Raw genomic sequence first — 18800 nt, 5'->3', positions numbered from 1 at the left:
TGGAAATACAATTTTTGCTAAATGGGAGCAAACAGTGCTGCACATTCAACTGACATAATAACACTGGCAACCTCAACAAAATACAAATAAAAAGAATTAATAAAAAGATGGGAATGGTAGAATACAATCTCAGTGACTGTTGTTGTTCTGTAATATACAATGTTCAGCCATAACATTAACACCACTGACAGGTAAAGTGAAACATTGATCATCTTCAGCTACATATTAAGCAGCAATCGATCAGTCGATGTGTTAAAAGCTGGAAAAATAGGCAAGCATAAGGATGAGTCAAGAGGCTTTATTGTCATTTCAACTATATACAGAGTAAACAGTGAAACGAAACAACGTTCCTCCACAACCTTGGTGCAGCAAGCAACAACACAGTGCAGACTAGAAAGCGTACAGGCAGGGTACAATAAATAAATCAGATAGACTGAGACTGTAGTGGTAAGTAGGGTTGTGCAAACAGAATGTGCATACTATTTAACAGTAGAGTGCAGCACAAGTTAGTGCAGTACTCTAGTTTTCTAAAATAAATAACATGTATGTGCAAAATGCAATGTGCAATTTATTTGCAAATGACGTGGTGTGACGTAGTGAGGTAGTATGTAGTGCGATTCACATCTTGGGTGAATGAATGTGTGTATGTATCAGTCAATCGGATGGATTGTTGTAAATAGCTGTTGCAGAGTCTTGTCGTGTTGGACCGGATGCTGCGATACCTTCTTCCTGATGGCAGGAGGGTGGGTGGGGTCATCCACAATGCTGGTTGCGGATGCTCCGGGTGGTGTGATGAATGAGAGAGACTCGGATAATCCTCTCAGCCATCCTCACTATTTACTGGAGGGTCTTGCGGTCAGAGACGATGCAGTTCCCAAACCCGGCAGTGATGCAGCTGCTCAGCATGCTCGCTATGGTGCCTCTGTAGAAGATGGTGAGGATGGGTGGAGGGAGATGCGCCTTTCTCAGCTTCCGGAGGAAGTAGCTAGCCACTGCATCAGAGTTGGGTACTCAACACGTTTCTCAGAGCACGTTGGATTCCCTGTGACCAGGTGTCAGGTGTTAGAAGCATTACATGTGATAGGGGGAGAGTACTAACGAGTGGCTTGGGTAATTTGCTATCTATAATATGGAAAAAAATGGATGTAGGTAGTGTTAAGGCTCAGTTATACTTCCTTTTTTTATGCATGAAAATAAATATGTTCATTATAAAATATTGTTACTGTCACTGCATACGTCTGTGCATTAATTCTTTTTGTCGTGGATGTTAAGAAATACATCCTCTAGAGGGCTGTTCAGAGACAAACGTTTCTACCTACAACAAACACAGCAAAGGTGGAGGAGGGTGTGATAATGTACGTCATAAAAAAGGATGAAAGAGGCAGCGGTGTAATCGTTTGTAAAATTGGTGTAAACGTTCTGCTATAAGTTTCCTTTCTGCCAGAGGTTCTTCATCGTGTCCATATGGCAGTGGTTGTTTTGCGTAAACTATTGGCTGCACTGCCTTCGTAGTGGTACTGCGTCATTTAGTCTGTATTTGAAAGAGATATGCACAAATACGGATTAAATGAATGCTGAGTACAGACAGAAAGCTTCGTCCGGATCCATAAATAAGGATATTGAGCATTAATGCTCCATTTCTGTTTCTTTGTGAATGTATTTTCATGTTAGACTGTTGTTGATGTAGTATGGTGTTCTAGCCCAGGTAGGGAATCGAACCCCAGTCTGGAGGGCAGAAGTGTTATTCACTGTGGTGTAAAAACAATGCTCTGTCATTTTGCTATTTCATCATTGGTGGATTGTTCAGAACAAAAAGATAGAGGACTGCTAGAAAAAGATTGGAGGTAGAGGTAGGGAGGTGCAGATTTAAGCTTTAGGCCTAAAGCAGTCTTTCTATTCATGGATCTGCTGCTGTTATTGTTCGCCTGCATTTGTTGCCTACAAGCATCTCACTGAGAACAGAAAACAGTGTGTGTGCGTGCATGCATGTGTGTGCGTGTATGAGTGCGTGCTGATTGTTGGCAGTCTGTGAGGTGTTAAGGGCAGTAAGCCATACTCTGCAGTAAGTGCTGACTCAGGACTTTCAGCATCTAACAAAGATATTGTGTGAGTGGGTGTGGAAGCATAACTCTTTTTGATCACAGGATCTCATCACTGATCCCCCCTGTACACACACACACACACACTGCTACAGAGAACTGTCGTCCCCTGTGATTTTGCTGCCTTGCTGTGTCCTCATCTGCCAGACGCTTTATCTCCTTATCTCCTCATGCTCTCTTTCTTTCTTTCTCGATCTCTCTCGCACTCTCTGACACTTTCTCTGACTCACTCAATTTCTCTTTCTCTCTTTTTCTCTCTCATAATCTCCTGTACACATTTATGCACATTTTAAACTCTGAACGATGTTATGTCTTGAACCAGAACCTACTTATGCACAAAAGAGAGCCTGAGAAAGCCAGAACACAACAATAGGATAGCCATTTCATGCATTTAATAAGAACGGACATTCACCCACACCTACCTGAATGAAAAAGAGACATACAGGTCCCTTTTACAACACATGTATATTTATATTTCCTTTAACAACCTGGCTACACCCCGCTTAACAGCATTCAAACACTTTCTCTAGTTGTCAGTTAATTTTCTTGCAGCAGCATTGAGGGATTTTGGCCCATTTACTACTTAAGGAACTGCTTTAGCTCAGTGACATTTGTAGGCCTTCCAACATGAATTGCACATTTTAGATCCTGCCACAGCATTTCAGTAGGGCCTCGGTTCAATCTGAGGTAGACTGTCATTGTGTAGAAAGTATCATTGTGAGGAAGACTTGCTTCTGTGCTTTGGATCATTGTCCTGTGGCATGACCCAACTATGCTTTAGCTGCAGCTAACAGCTCACAGACAGATGACCTGACAATCTTTTCAAAATTCTCTAAAACAAATCATCCAGGAAGTGACAAATAACCCAACAACGGCAACCTCTCTTGCCTCAGGAAAATGCTGGGCAAGATTGGGATCCATGGTAGAAGAACATGGCAAACACTGCTAAACTGTGCTAAACAAGAAGAATATAAATGCATGTCCCAACTTGGACAAGCAAACCTAGAGAATGCTCCTTAGTTCTAGGACAGGGTGTTCTGAACAGATGAATCTAAAGTGGAGCTTTATGTCTGACATGAGATACGTTATGTCTGTCTGAAAATCAGACTGTAAAGCGTTTGTAAATGAATGCATTTATTAGGTGGTAGTTTGGGTTTGAGTTAGCTTAGTAAACCCTATTGAGCACACATTAGGTATTGAGCCCATAACTCTATTGGGTATTGAGCCAGCCTAAGCAGAGTTGGGCCATTCAACAAGACAATGATCCAAAGCACACAAGCAAGTCTCCAGAATTTAAACCTTTGGAATGGCTTACACAAATTTCTGACCTAAAACCTACTCAAATGTTGAGGCAGAACCTGAAATGTGTAGATCATGCACAACTGAAGCGGGGGACACACAAGAGGATTGAATGTGGAACATCTTGTCTTAGTGAATACATCTATACACTATATGGACAAAAGTATGGGGACACCTGCTCATTCATTGTTTTTTTTTTTTTTCTCAAAATCAATGGTCAAAAAGAGGTTATCCTGCTTTTTTTGGATTAACTGTCTTTACGGTCCAAGGAAGGCTTTCTATTAGATTTTGGAGCATTGCTTTGAGGATTTGATTGCATTCAGTGACAAGAACACACCTGACATTTGGCATGGTGCCAGTAGGTTCATGTTTAACTGCTCCAGTCATATTCTATAGCGTTCTTTTCTATTGACAGTATTTCTCTACAGGGACTAGATAAGCTGTGTGTGTGCATTAGGTGAAATTTAAAGGGGCTGAATGCATTTATTAGACGAGGTGTCCACAAAAATTCGGACACAGGGCATGATGCATGTATGCATACACTTGCATGCACTTACTTTAAATTTATTTTTGTCTGTCTCTCTCTTCCCCACCATTCTTTCATCTGCATTTTCTGATACACCCACCCATCCACCCATCCACACACACATACACACACACACACACAGACTAATCGTTAAACAGATCCCCCCTCATTAGCACTTCCAATCTCTTCCGCTACAATCGTCATCTGCCGGAACATCGCTGCCATTTGCCACCTCTTGCTGTGTGTGTGCGTGTAGATGCTAGTGTGTGTGTGTGTGTGTGTGCATGCGCCGTTTGAGCATCTCCCTGCAGTGGCTGTCTCTGCATTAGCCTCTCTCACTCTCTCTCTCTCCCCCTCTTTATCCCCCCCCCCTCTCTCCTCCTCCCCCTTACCTCCTGCGCTCTGTTCCCGCCCCTCCCTGAGCAGCCGCAGCAGCCTGTGTAAGTGTGTGTGTGTGTGTGTGTGCGTGCGCATGTTGGCCGGATGGAGCAGTGTGCCGGCACTGCAAGGTGACTGGGCTGAATGGTAAGAGCTTTCAGCTGCATGAGGAGACTGCTGCAGCATCTCTTTAATGCTTTTTCATCCCCCTCTCTTCCTCTTTTTCTCTCTCCCTCTCTCTGTGCAGACGGAGGTGGACCAGCTGCCCTGTCTCCAGCGTCTCTTCCTCAGCTCCAACAGCATCTGCAGGTAAGAAAAGAAAAGTGCTGCTGTTTTAACCCCCTCCTGCCTGAGACCTGTGCTTGGGCCCCCGGTATTGCCGCAGAAGAAAAGTGCTGAGGCAGACAGCTTTTTTTCTGTCTCTCTGCCCACGTGTAAGGGATTGCACTACATTATGAGCAGTTTCGGTAACCATGGCAAAGTGAACGAGGGCGTTTCGCTTGGCTTTTGTGTCAGTGTGAGGATGGTGTGGTTGCTAAGGAAGTTAGCAAGCCTGTAGATGTGTGTATGTGTGCTTGTATGTGTATGTGTGTGTGATTGGATCTTTCTGATGCTGGATCTGCCTGTGTATGTATTTATATTTGTTCTGTTTTTTGTTAATCCGCCATGGCAGCCCAAATCCTTTGTCCTGGATTTTGCCGTGTCATGCTGCCACCATCCACGGCTTTGGATTTGCGACGCGTATGGAGTGTAGGAGAGAGAGAGAGAGACAGAGAGAGAAGGAGAAAGAAAGGGTGACTCTGCAGTTTGGCAGCAGAGGACAGAAGAGTGTGGGTGTGGTGGGTGGGGTGAGGGGCAGTGAGCAGTGAGCCCCAGCCCCAGCAGGCTTGGTTTTACACCCTCTGGTTAAAAGGGTCAGGCCTGTGATTTAGGGCCCATTCGTTTCGGATTGGCCTGGATGAGAGCTCTCTGAAACCTCTCACAATGAACAATCAAGAGAGGGAAGAGAATGACTCCTATTGTGTTCTGTGTTGTATTTCTTTCTAGTGCCCAGCTGATATACAGTGCAAAGATTTGGACACCCCTTGTCAACATATCAGTTATTATGAATAACTAAAAAGATGATTGAGTAAAAGATGATGTCTAGCCGGCCTGATTATGGCAAAGCAGAATGGCTCAGGATTTGAACTTGCCCCCCATGCCATAATGGTAGCGCATTAGACCACTCAAAGGTTATAAAGTGAGAGATGACACATTTCTTTAATATTTTAAGCAAAAAGGAAAAAGAACCTAAAGCAAATGTTTGGGTACCCAGCATTGTCAGTACTTAACACCCCCTTTGACAAGTATCATAGCTTGTAAATGATTTCTGTGTCCAGCTAAGAGTCAATTCTTGTTTAGTGAATTTTCACCCATTCTTCCTCACAGAAGGCTTTTAGTTCCTTGAGATTCTTAGGCTCTCTTGCATGCATTGCTCTTTTGAGGCCCATCCACAGATTTGTTCTGTTTGCTCAGATTCTGTGAGCAAACAGTCATACAAACTGTGATTTTGAGGTGTTTCTTCTATAGTGAAGAATTCATGTAGGTCATATTTGTTCATTAGAACAATAGAACAGTGCACCACCACACCAGAGTCTACTGCAGTGAAACAGGGTTTTTGATTTGTCTTTTTGATTTGATCTCTGATTTGGCAGTCCTACAAGTATTCCAGACCTCACCCTGACCTCCACTGTTCCCGGTAAAGCAACAGAGCAAAATAGCAGCTTAAAAATGATTGTGATGCCCCACTGATGTGATAGCGAGAATACTGTCGCTGTCACTGTTGCTCAGGGCTTAGCACACTGCTAAATGGAGTATGTAACTTTGGAGAAGCGTAACGCTGTGTAACCCAAGTCATATTTTTGTAAAATTCTGTAATATTACTCTACCGCTTCAATCCACTTGCTTTTTCACTTTCAAGGTTTGCTCTGTATCTCTTTTAGCTTGTCCAAAAAAACTTGTCCTTTACTTGTGACTAAAAGTGTGAATTATATTTTTTGTGCAAGAGCAAGAAATGCCAAGAAGTCCATAGTGTTGCTTTAACTGCAGTGGGTTAATTATATTAGAAACAGTGAAACAGCTGCTTAAAACGCTTTGCTGTCTTATTATAGCCTGTTTCTGCTTAGTGGGCATCAACTGTTTCATTTTAAGACTGCTAGGCAGCTGCTTAGAGGAGCCCCTTGCTGCTGATTGTTGGGACAAGATTTGAGAAGTGCATTGATTAAGCTGAAATTTGCATAAATTGGTCTTTCATAATGATGATAGTGAACAAGCCATAGCCCTAACAAGTTAATTGAGGCCTAATCTGAGTATGCGAGAGCTTAAATCTTGGGTACCCAGACATTTGCATTTGCTCCTTTCCTTTTTCCACTATAAAATTGTACTATAATACTATATGTACTATAAAACTATAATAATACATTAATATTTTATCTTTAACTGTTTATTTTGAAAGTTTGACCTGAGCTGCCCAAATGTTTGCATGCCACTGTATTTAAATCCATAAAAAATCTGCAGTGTGTGTAGTTTTCACAGTCTGTCAGTAAGAATTACAGAGTGAATCCAGTTATGAAATCGTAGGGGTCGAGCGAATTACCTCCTCGGACTGTCTGAACTCGGAGCTCCTTCAGATATATTATACATTTTTTAATTTGCCTCACTGTAATGGAATAACAAAATGTGCTGTTACACATGCCCATGTAGTGTGTTGTTATTGGTAATGTGTCCCATGGCATAATGATCAACTTCCAGGCTACCTTTTAGCCTGGATTATAAATGGGAATTGATAGACATTGAGTTGATTAACCTCCACTGCTAAAAGCGATCATGCTCCATAGTGTTTTAGGTTTTTACCTGCTTTTTGAAGTTTTGTGTGTGTGTTTATGTGTGTGTGTGTAGTTTTGATGAGCTGGCCTGTCTGGGACTCTCTTGCTCTCTGTGCGAGCTCACCCTGGATGGGAACCCTGTAGCTCAGGAGTCATGCTACAAACAGGCCGCACTGCGCTGTGTGCTTCCACTCCGGCTCCTGGACATGAAGCGCATCACCGTAAGTCTGCTTATAGGTCTTTTTTGTTCACATGCATTTTTTCCAAGCAACTAAATGAACTGAAACATCATTTTCCAAACTGATTAAAGATAGAGTTAGAGCACAGAGTCAGATATAGTAACATGGACGTTTCTGAGGTGACAGATTATAAATTGCGCATATTACAAATAATATTTGTAAAATCATGAGTTAGTACTTGCGTGTTGTGTTGCTGTGTAAGTCTGTGATAACCATAGCAAACTGTATTATGCCGCTGGCACTGTGCCTGTTTTATCTTGAGTATCAGCAGCTGACTTCTAATTGCTGGCATTTACACACTTAAACAGCTTTAATCTCCCAAAACATGAAACTCCTGAAATCTCTCTCAGCCTTGATCCCACTGCTGTATTTATGTATAGTAACACAGTCTGTGACAGTGTGCTAACAGTTCAATGATAGATCTGCTTTCCTTGATTTTGCCTGATTTGTAGGATTTGTAGGCCACGTTAATGGGGGGGAGGCCTCTGTATTTTAAGCCATTTTTATTTAAAAGGATCCTCATGCTTGTGTTTAAACTCTGCAAGTATTTACTAGATACCAGAAAGTTGGCCAATCAGGATTTTCCTGGTGTATCTAAATAGATACTGCATATCTAAGCAAGCACTTATATTGGTAAGTGGACTGAAGACCTTATAAATTAGATTTACATTCTAATTTTGATACTAGATACAACCAAAAGGGATTGGGATCAATTTCATGAGAAAAAAATCACTCTGGGCCTCCTGGAAGTTCTAGTTATGAAACGGGCTGTGAACCTGAGTGGTAGACTAACCAAGTTTCAGCTCTGTGCCAGAATGTTTTATACTGTAAAACATAGCTGAAATTTGTGTCCACCAACTCATGTGACTGTTACCTGCTGATAATTAATAATGTGACTAATGTTGTGTTTCTTTTGAACATGAAAATACACGGATGTTCATATAAGCCACCTCACTTGCATTATTGTCAAAAAACAATTAGTGCTTACCAATCCAAACTGCTCTGAATCAACTCAAATATACTGCATCCAACAAGTACTAAAGCCTTGTATATCTTTTATACAGCAATAAAAGTGACGTGGCTCACAGAAATCACTGATTCTACACACTAATCTGCTTTACTATGCACAGTGTAAACATGCACTCTGTAATTCCTCTAGAGGCCCTTTTAAACAAGTAAATGTGTTTTAGGGGCTTCCGAAGTCTGCCTGTTTGTGAGAGGTTTTTTTGGGCTGGGGTTTGTGTCCATCATAGACAGATTACCAATCAATCAGTGCACCCACAATGGCGACCTCATAGATTTATAATAGCCTGGCCATTGTATTGTACTGGACACTGTACATTTTTTTTTGTTTTTTGTATTTCAGTCACACACAACCCACATAATGTATGAAGACATCAGAGAGGTGATAGAACACAAGCCAGTTAAAATCTATAGGCATTCGAAACTACATTCAAACATTCAACAGAAGGTCCTTGCACTGGTTATGATTTATAAAACCTTACAAAAAAATACGCCTCTCAGACGTCTCTTTCCACACCTTTGTAATTTGACAGACAGGCTGGAAGTTCTGTATAATGGTGCTTTTAGAAAGCCTGCTATTTATTGATGAGTAGAATATTTATAGCTTCTGCAAAACAAAAGAAGCCATGTTTGCCCTTACACTTCCTACAGTGTTTTACAAACAGTCAAATTGTGTGTTGTTACACCACCTTTATAGAGTGCTTTTGTTTTTAAATAAACCCCTATTTTCCATTCGACTCTGATCACTGATCAGTGAGCTTTACTCTATACACACCTGTCCTCTGTCCATTTCTTGAATACCTTTTTTTTTTACCGTTCACCGTCGTTACAGCAAACCCAGTGACTGGAAAAGCCCTCCTTCACAAACACATCTGCAAGATTTCCCTGATCAAGCAAGAAAGCCATCAGAGACGCTCACAAACACAATTTGTGCTTTTATAGACTTCAGCAGTTCTCGCCAATCACCGTCCCTGTCTGTGCTGATGTAGACACTGATTAGTCTGTGGTAATTGAATTCTGTTTGTTAAGTTATTATCATTAGACCAGGACAGCTGATCTCATGACAGGGGTCAGAAGTCTTTCAGTGAGGCGAGGCTTAAGGTAGCTTTAAAGAGGGATTACTGTCACATCCTGCTTCAGTCGTTTTTGCCTCAAGTGTATTTCACTGATGTACTGACAGAAAAATGTCATTTGTAGTGAAAACTTCAAACTGAAAAACAGAATTAGAAATAAACATTTTCACACCAGCTAAGAATCACATTCTCTGTCAGTGACAGAAGAGTAACATTGTTGGTGGTGGAATATTGTTGGTGGAATTACCCTTTTAAAGGTGCGGTGGTGGCTCAGTACTCAGAGAGCTCAGTTATTTGATTGTGGGTTGTGGGTTCATAACCTAAGTCCACTAAGCTGCCACTATTTGGCCCTTTACCATCTCTGCACCAGGGGTGCCATAGCACAGCTGACCTTGCACACTGACCACAGCTTTCTAAACTGGGATATGCAAAGAAACGATGGCCGCTAACCATTCCAGTGGCTTTTCCACACAGACACGGTTCAGCTTACAAGCCACGCTGCGCCCGTTTTTTTTCCAGCTTGGTTAGCTAACCGTACTTGGGGCCACAGAACTTAATGGCGTAGGGATCCGCTGATTGGCTCCATATTTGCGTCACCTTTGTGCTGCAAGATCCTGGGTCTATCTAATAGGTACAAGAATAGTTCCATTTGAGCTCTCCTCAAGTGCACTAATCATTACTGTGGTGACAGTAGTATGTAGACAGTGCACTGTAGCATAATAATGTTCAGCATTGAGTCAGCTACGGGCCTTGTCCAACATAGAGCCTGCTGGACTTGCCCACCGGCTTGTCTGTGCTACTGCTGTGTTTGCATGGCCTCCCTGCCAGGCCAATATCAGTACAGCGATGTTAGCATGGCCCAGCTCCCTAGTATTACCTTTGTGAGGCAAACACTTTAAAGCGAGTTGCAGGGTTTCTGTATCACAAGCTGATGTGTAACAGTTATGCTGGGCTATTCTCATGATCATCTTTTATGCTTGGCCCACGCCTGCCGCTGTCTGTCAGCATAGTGCTAACTGCATGCTAAACTCATCACACCAATAGAGCACAATCGATGGGCAGTGAATGACGTTAGTTTGTATAGAGTGCGCCAGAATGTACCCGAAGGTACCAAAAAAAGCTGCAGAAGTCTTCTTATTTTATTACACGTTTTTATGTTTGTTTTTAAAATCACCAGCCATTCAGCCTAAAGCACTTTAGCCTGTTTAGACTAGACAAAGAAAACGGAGGAGCAGAATATGGTCCCTTTAAGCTGGAATGGTCGTCGCTGTGTAGCAACAGAAGAAAAAGCTGAGCTGATCCTAAAGGAGAATCTAGGACAGGTTGATGAGGTGCTTCCAGCTTCTGGCCCGCTATGTAAATAAGAGATGGCCCACCCACGCTTATCTGTATCAACATGGTGCAGGGCAAGTTACAGGCTGTTCTACAGGGAGAGCAGTTTTTGGCTTTTATTGTACCTGATATCCAGCATCTTGCTGCCTCCAGGGTTAAATTTTTTTTCCCCCTCAGTTAGTGAAGACTTGCTCTAATTTCTGTGCAGCACGTTCAATGCATTTGACACGCTCCGTGTTTGCACTGGTCATAATATCTGGAATGTTTTCGTAGCTATGGCCTAAGGCTGCACTTCCCTATGCTGGTTATAGTATCAGGCCTGTTGTACAACTGAGCCTTATGAAGACAGTCAGTCAAATCTTAATTTTGTCATGTTTTCTTACATAAAATAACAGAGGAAGTAATAGAAGGACACCCTTCTTGCATTGTGTCAGTGTCCTCCAGCAACCATGACGACTGTTTATTTTATGAAGTAGCAAGGGTTGAGATATGAAGACATTTGTAGAATACACAATTTGAATCACAGTATTTAGTTTTTCTGAAGTTGGAGCACACTAACGCACCAGCATTGGACAGCGTTAACCGCCAGTTCTGTTACATTAGCTAATAGATGTTTGCTCTGGATAAAGGTGCTGAATAAGATTCTGAACTGATATACTTTTTGTAAAATTGTTACAATTTTTGTAAAAATATAGCCACCCTAACGTTTGGATCAATTATTTTTAAGATGATGATCAGCACACATTCAAACTTTTGACTGATACTGTAACTAAGCTGATCTTGAACTTCATTTGGGGAGGGGACTTTTTACTGTCCTTTAAAGGAATGGTTCAGTGAAAAACTCTTCTTGCTTCTTTAGTTCAGCGTCTAACGAGACACTAACTTTCCTAAGAAGCACTTGTCAGTAGTCACCCAAATCCCACAACACACAAATCCAGGTGTTTCTTTCTGGTTCTTTCATTGTGTCTATATGGCTCTATCCCAGTGGTCAGCTGAAGTTTTGCTAATGTATAAAGTTTACATTAGAGTGTGGGCATGTATTAGCAGAAAAGATTGACTGTTAAGCGACTTTTAAGCCTCATAGCTCCAGTGCACAACAGAAGAAGCAAAATTTGGACTACAAACACATTGCACATTGTGCAAATGAGATTTTTTGACAAATCATTTTAACACAACTGCTCACATACCAACCGTGTTCAGTGTTGCTTAGTGAGCTTCTGTTTTGAGTGGAGAGTTTATAATTCTGATTATGTTCTGCAGGAGGAGGAGAGACGCACGGCAAGTCTTTTAGCGCGAAAGGAGGATGAGAAGAAACGCGAGAGCCACAAGCAAGCTGCTCATAAGGTGCACACTCCTCCATCTCCTTCTGTTCTTTTCCCCTCCGGTTATTTTGTTGTCACTAAAGGGGCCTTGTGTTTACTGTCTGATCGTATGCCAGAGTCCTGCAGCGTGTTTTATTTTTCTAATTTTTTAGTCTTAGCCTGTGTTTGCAATGCACTGTCCTGGATCTACTGTACTGTGCCACCAATGCAGTATAAAATCTTGCAGCAGAGCTTCTTAGGGCCAGTATTCTGCAGTAGTGTGACCAGCGGGGACATTTGTCCAATACCTCTGTATAGGACAATTGTCTGTTAATATACGCACGATATTGTGTGGAAGTCTTAGGCGGCCAAATTGTTTAAAACAACAGCATTTTTTTACACAGTTTTACATAAAAAAGCCTGTAGGAATAGGTCAGCCCTCCGAAACCCCGAAATGTAAATGTGTAGTGAGTTTATTTACCATACAATTATAAAACATGCAGTACTATCAAACCCTGGCTGTATCTCAATTGGATCTGTAATCCTCACATATTGCATGAAACCATTATTATCGTCAAGGGTTACAATGATTTAAACCCTGCTATATTATACAATTTCATTATTATATAAGCATACATTAAAAGATCCATAAAAAATTGTATATATAATGTATAATGTGCTCTCCTTAAGAGATACATGGTGACTTGGCAGTAGTCAGCTACATTACTTTGCAGAAGAATTGCGAGAGAAATGTGGTATTCGATGGTATCGTGTAATTCAAACCTGTTAATCCCTGCCGAAGGGATGATAAACCATCAACTCCCCATGTGCCTTGTTAGACACATACACACACACACACACACACACATTTAGAGGGAGTGGCACATTCCACACCAGAGCTAGTGGAAACTTAATAAGGGGTGAAAAGAAGCTACATTCCTCTTTGGGTTTCTAGGTGGGGTCTGCTGTTAGAGACTGTACACATATTGGTTGAGAAATGCATTTTTGATTATACTTTAGGAAAAACTAAAAGAGCTAATAATAGAATACAACTCTGATAGAAATACAATAGCCATGCACTCTGCAACTCTCATTAAACATCTCAGTGTCACTGTAAAGAGATGCTCCCTGTTATTTCATGTTCCTTGTCACATACGGTTCACTGAGTGTTCCCACCAGCTCTAGCACAATCTGACAGTTTTCTGCAAGCACACAGTGTGCTCCAGAAGCCTGGGAAAAAGTAACTTAAAACTGTGTTTGACAGCCTAAGAACCTAGAGTCCCAGTGCATCAGTGTAGATGAATCAATAATAGAGTAAATAAAAGGATCCCAGTTACACATACCAGTTAGTCCAGTATGAATCTGCAGTGTGTGTAGGTTTTAGGCTCCGACAGTGATAATTGTGAAGACATTTTGGTCCAGTATGAATCTGCAGTTCCATTCGACCTCCCTCTAAAAGAATAGCAATGATAACAGATATGGCCGCACAGTGTGTTCTTACTGTTATTGAGCGTGTCCTGTGGCGCAATGCTGGCATGAACACCTGGGCAATTTCAATTTGGGAAAATTACACAGATTCATCTCATATAAATCTATGTATAAAGTGATGATGCCATTGTCTGTGTTTGTTTGTGTAGGAGAAGCGTCGCTTGGCAATCCGCAATGCAGCACAACAGTGGGAAGGGTACAAGACCTGTCTGGAGCTTCCTGCTCAAAACGGAGCCAAGGAAGAGCTTAGCCCTGAGAACAGCCCCGCACACTGCCCCGCCCAGACCAATGGCATCGCTCAAGAGCACTCACCTGACGAGCTGAGGTAGGGGTCAAAGGTTAGCATTTTTATAGGTTTACAGATATGGGCTGAATCATGGATGGCTCTCTGGTGGACCAGATCACCAATCAACCATAACATCAATACCACTGACAAGTGAAGGGGCTAACATTGGTTTTGATGGCACCTGTCAAGGCAGCAAGCGAATAGGCAGTTGGTGTGTTGGAAGCAGGAAAAATGAGCAAGTGTAAGAATCTGAGCCAAATTGTGAAGGCTAGACGAGTGGGTCAGAACATCTGCAAGGACTAAAAAGATCCTCTGCTAACATCTTGACACCAGATACCACAGGATGCCTTCAGAAATCTATGGACTCTGTGCCTTTACGGGTCAGAGCTGTTTTGGCGACATGAGGGGGACATGTACAATAGGCACAATTAGGGAGGTGCTGTTAATGTTATGACTGATCTGTGTATGGTATAAAGCACTGTATGGCTGTAAACCATAGCATATCCTTCATACAATGTTGATGAGACTGCACTCTGTCTTTACCTTGCATCTCTGTATTTCTCTCCCCTCCTTTTTGCTCTTTTTTAGAAAAGACAAAGGGAGTCTGTTCACCGTTCCGGAGCGTCCAGCAGGGGGCAGTGAGAGTAGGTTGCGTTCAACCAGTCGCCCCAACAGCCCCCGAGACCCCAGGTGCGCACACAGCACACACACACAGTCATACTGTCTTGGTGTCGTAGTAAAATAAGTCGATCTGCTTCCTGGTAAATTTCTCCAGATTTGTAATGTCTATGGATGCACTATGAGATTATGGTTGTAAAGCAAATCGGTTTCTTTGTTTCACACACATACACACACACACACACACACAATTTATATAAGTCTGTTGGCTCTTTTTTCAGACACAACTTTTGGACTACTCTTAGAGCATCTGTGTGTGTCACATGTTTATTCCATTACTTGGCAAAGATGATGGGTAGGCTTTATTCCCAGGGTATTGTGTGCACATATATATACAGGCAGACTGCAGCATTCTGTTTGTGAGGTTTGTGTGGCACAATGCTTTTAAGGATTATAATGCACCAGTATATATATATATATATATATATATATATATATATATATATATATATAGTATTGTAATTGTATATATAAATATTGCAATAAATAATTCTAATTATATTATTAATAATTATAATTATAAGTGTTTCAGTTTTGATTAAGTCGGTTGTGGTTTCAGAACACCAAGAAGACCTGATGTTTTTCTAGACAACCATCTTTATGTACCACTGAGCCAGATTCATCAAATGCCCCCGCTGGATTTACAGTGATTTTGAGAAGAAACAGTGCTGCAGTAACACATTTGCTCATTCAACTGGTGTGAAATCTGGCATGAACGGCCCATTTCCTTAATTGCATGCAGCGTAAATGACTTCATCAACCATACCGCCACATGACAAAATTTGACATGGATAAACCTGGCAGAAAATGTACCGGAAAGATGCTAAAATTGATTTAAGGATCTTTTCTATAATGTTTTCAAACATGTTTGTTCACACAGGCAGGTCTCTGAGCTTGACTTTGCTGAAAGAGATTTCAGAGCATTATAATACAGAATGGCTTAAAAGAAGGCTCAGTCACTCAGATTATTTTTAGGTGTAGGCTAAAGTTAGGGTTAGGTTTAGCTGATGGACACTTAGGTTAGGTTTAGCTTTAGGTTACTGAGATTAAGGTTATGTTTAGGTGTAGGTTACTGAGGTTAAGGGTAGGTGTAGGTTACTGATATTTGGGTAGGTTTAAGTGTAGGTTACTGAGATTAGGGTTAGATATAGGTATATGTTACTGAGGTTAGGGTTAGGTTTAGCTTTAGATTACTGATGTTAGGATAGGGTTAGGTGTATGTTACTAAGTTGAAGGTTTGGGTTAGGTTCAGGTGTTGGTTACTGAGATTGGGGGGTTAGGATTAGGATTAGTAGGGTTAAGGTTAGGGTTCAGATGTAGCTATAGCATTACACAGCTCCAATAATACAAAAATGACTAATGGTCCTCACTAATATACCAAGACTAATGTGTGTATGTGTGTGTGGGGGAGGAGAAGTCCTGTAGCATGCAATTCAGATTAAAACCATTCATTATGAGTGTTCCTCCCTCACATTACTCTTAATACACTGCTCCTCATCCCTCACTTCTCAAAGAGAGGGTGTTGGATGAAGCATGTTTCAGTTACTTCACATATCACTCTACTAAACCCACACAGTATCTTTCTGTATTTAAAAAACTCTCTCTCTCTCTCTCTCTCTCTCTCTCTCTCTCTAACTCTCTCTCTCTCTAACTCTCTAACTCTCTTACTGTCTCTCTCTCTATCTCTCTCTCTCTCTCTCTCTAACTCTCTTACTCTCTCTCTCTCTCTCTCTCTCTCTCTCTCTCTCTCTCTCTCTTTCTATTTGTATGATGTCCTCTCTGGGAATAGGTAGTCACCTGGAGAGGATCGAGTTGTTCTTTTTCACAGTGCCAGCTCCCACATGTTTATGTACAACTTGTTCTCAGCCACATGACTCAGCTGATGCTTACGTTCTGGAAGTCTCTACATGTTGCATGAAACAGCTGCGCTTACATGGTTGCAAGTTGCATGAAGCATAACTTCCATGCAGTCTTCAGTACTGTGCAGACAACAGAAACCACCCTTTGTTTAACTCATTTCCAGTCAAACCAGTCATTTAGTACTTCAGTTAGTGGTAGTATTTAGATTTGAGCGTAAGGGTGTTTTCATGCCTGCAAGCCCAGAGCAAGGGGTGTTTTTGCTATATTGTGTACATCTGATTATCGAGCGTACTAAAGAACTATAAAATATACCGACGTCTATTCATCATCACCTACATAGACTGCGTCTCCTTACACTCGGCACTGATTGGTTTGTAGAAGGGTGTGTCTGACAAGAAAAACAAAACAATGAATGCATTCATTCTGTTGCCACTAATATTCAATTGTAACGGCATACTATCAACAGCACCAACATTAAATGCAGTACTCAAGACTGGTTCGTATTCTCTAATATTAACCCATCACACCCTGCATTTATTCTTTTTTTTCTTCTGTTGAAAAGTCAGAAATTGTTGAAACGTCACATTTATGTTGTTGTAAAACATGAAGAACTTAATAAATGAATGGTGGTCTCTGACTTTTGCACAGTACTGTTAAAATCTTACCATGTACAGCCAGCCTTGTAGTGAAGTCACGGTACAGTCTGGAGGCTTGAATCTGACTCAAAAGTTGAAGTCATGTAAGATATCTCTTGGCCTCAAGCAAGAGATTTATGATTTGACTAGGTGTGAGGCAGCCAAGCTGGTTTTACTCTCTTCATCTCTTTGACCTTTTGACTTTCCTTCTGGCCCTAGCTTTATTAACTCTAACCTTGGCCCAACATTTTTAAAACACTGCCAGATACTGTGTGAAAATGCATGTGGAAATGTTGGAATTCATTGTGAAATTTTAATTCTGTTTTTGGGTGGTTGGGAAGTAGGCGTGGTGATCTAAGTGTCTAAGCTATTTGAGCGGTATGGAAAGTCAAAGCCAGAAGCCCCACATGTTGATGAAGTTTACCCTTGTGGGCCTCTCTGCCCATACCGTTCTCACATGCTTGCTGTAGCTGCCTTCAAAAGTGGTTCCTCATTTTCCCAGACCAGCGTCACCCTGTTTACATTGTTTGTACATTGGGGAAACATACTGCCCTGTATAGTGATGAAAGCACTTAATCGAATTGAGTGATGGGAAAGATTAGAGAAGTAAAGGGTTAACTGTGACTGATGTGTCAGTGATGTGGGACAACATTAGATATGCAGACGGAACGCTATCCAAACGTATTTGAGGCGTCTGCTACTGTCGAGGCACATGAAAAACGACCTGTCGGCATATATGCAGAGCTACACTGGTTCATCTCAGAAGGTCTGGGACACACATGGGTGAACTCACAAGAACCCCCCCAATTTATTCATTTGCTATCCCAGCCGCTCTGATGGATTCGCCCTTTAAGGAGATCCCAAAGCAATATTTATGTTGCTTTTTCCATGTCTAATCTCAATGCCAGCAGAGAATTCTGGGGGAGAATCCCTCCTCTTTCCATAACACAATACAGCAGGAGCTCATGTCTGTATTCACCCAAAACCTATAAATATCATATTTAACTTTAATAGTCTGAACAAAGCTAGGATAACATCACTGAAATGTGAAAAGTGTTCTAGTTGTATGGTGTATGACTATGGTTGTGACCGAATGGCTCCCTATTTACATTTCTGGGCACTAATTTCTGAGGTTTCTGAATCGTATAATAGAATCCAAACGTGATTTTAACAGCACTGTAATATCCCACAATGCATTTATACTTTATAGTAAATGTGGCTCACTATACTCGCTGAATGTATACCAAAATGCAAGCAACAACAGAAGGCAGAACAAGCTGGAGTTTGCTCATATAGCTAAGGGGTAACGTTGTGTTTTGGGCTAAATGTAGCCAAAAAGTGGACGTCTTTTCAACAACCTCAGAAAGATGTTCTTTCACCTTTTAACCACATATCAACATTGTTGAGACATTGTGCAATCTTTTTAACGAGTTTGTGTTTGTGCTTTGTTTATCAGTGTGGCCAGGAATCAAATTTACCGTTTTACCCTAAATCTAGCTGAGCACCTAAGACAGGGTTGCTGCTTTTTTAGTTTTGCACTGAAGTTACAAGACTAATGTACCTGACCTAGTAATCGACAGCAATCAAACACACTTACTATGGAAAAACATGGTGAATCTGTAGAAATATGTCTAAAACACTGTCCACAAACTTTAAAAGAGTATAGAAAGTACCCCGCCTTATCCTTACTCTCCACTACTGAACAGGAAATGGAAATGG

The 18800-nt window shown here is 41.4% G+C and overlaps 1 protein-coding gene across 1 annotated transcript in view; it reads left to right on the top strand.

Annotated features, from left to right (window-relative positions):
* LOC140575498 (leucine-rich repeat-containing protein 49) overlaps positions 1-18800 on the top strand; it is a 51996-nt gene that overhangs the window by 17678 nt on the left and 15518 nt on the right. Inside the window, exons 9-13 of the mRNA XM_072695847.1 lie at positions 4550-4611; positions 7240-7387; positions 12094-12177; positions 13772-13947; positions 14497-14598. Coding sequence (XP_072551948.1) covers positions 4550-4611; positions 7240-7387; positions 12094-12177; positions 13772-13947; positions 14497-14598 — 572 coding nt within the window. The remainder of the gene's footprint in view (positions 1-4549; positions 4612-7239; positions 7388-12093; positions 12178-13771; positions 13948-14496; positions 14599-18800) is intronic.

Source organism: Salminus brasiliensis, chromosome 13 (genome assembly GCF_030463535.1).
Source record: "Salminus brasiliensis chromosome 13, fSalBra1.hap2, whole genome shotgun sequence".
In the NCBI taxonomy this organism is placed as follows: Eukaryota; Metazoa; Chordata; class Actinopteri; order Characiformes; family Bryconidae; genus Salminus; species Salminus brasiliensis.
Note: the sequence above shows the minus strand (reverse complement) of the source record. Positions and strands in the feature narration are given on the sequence as shown.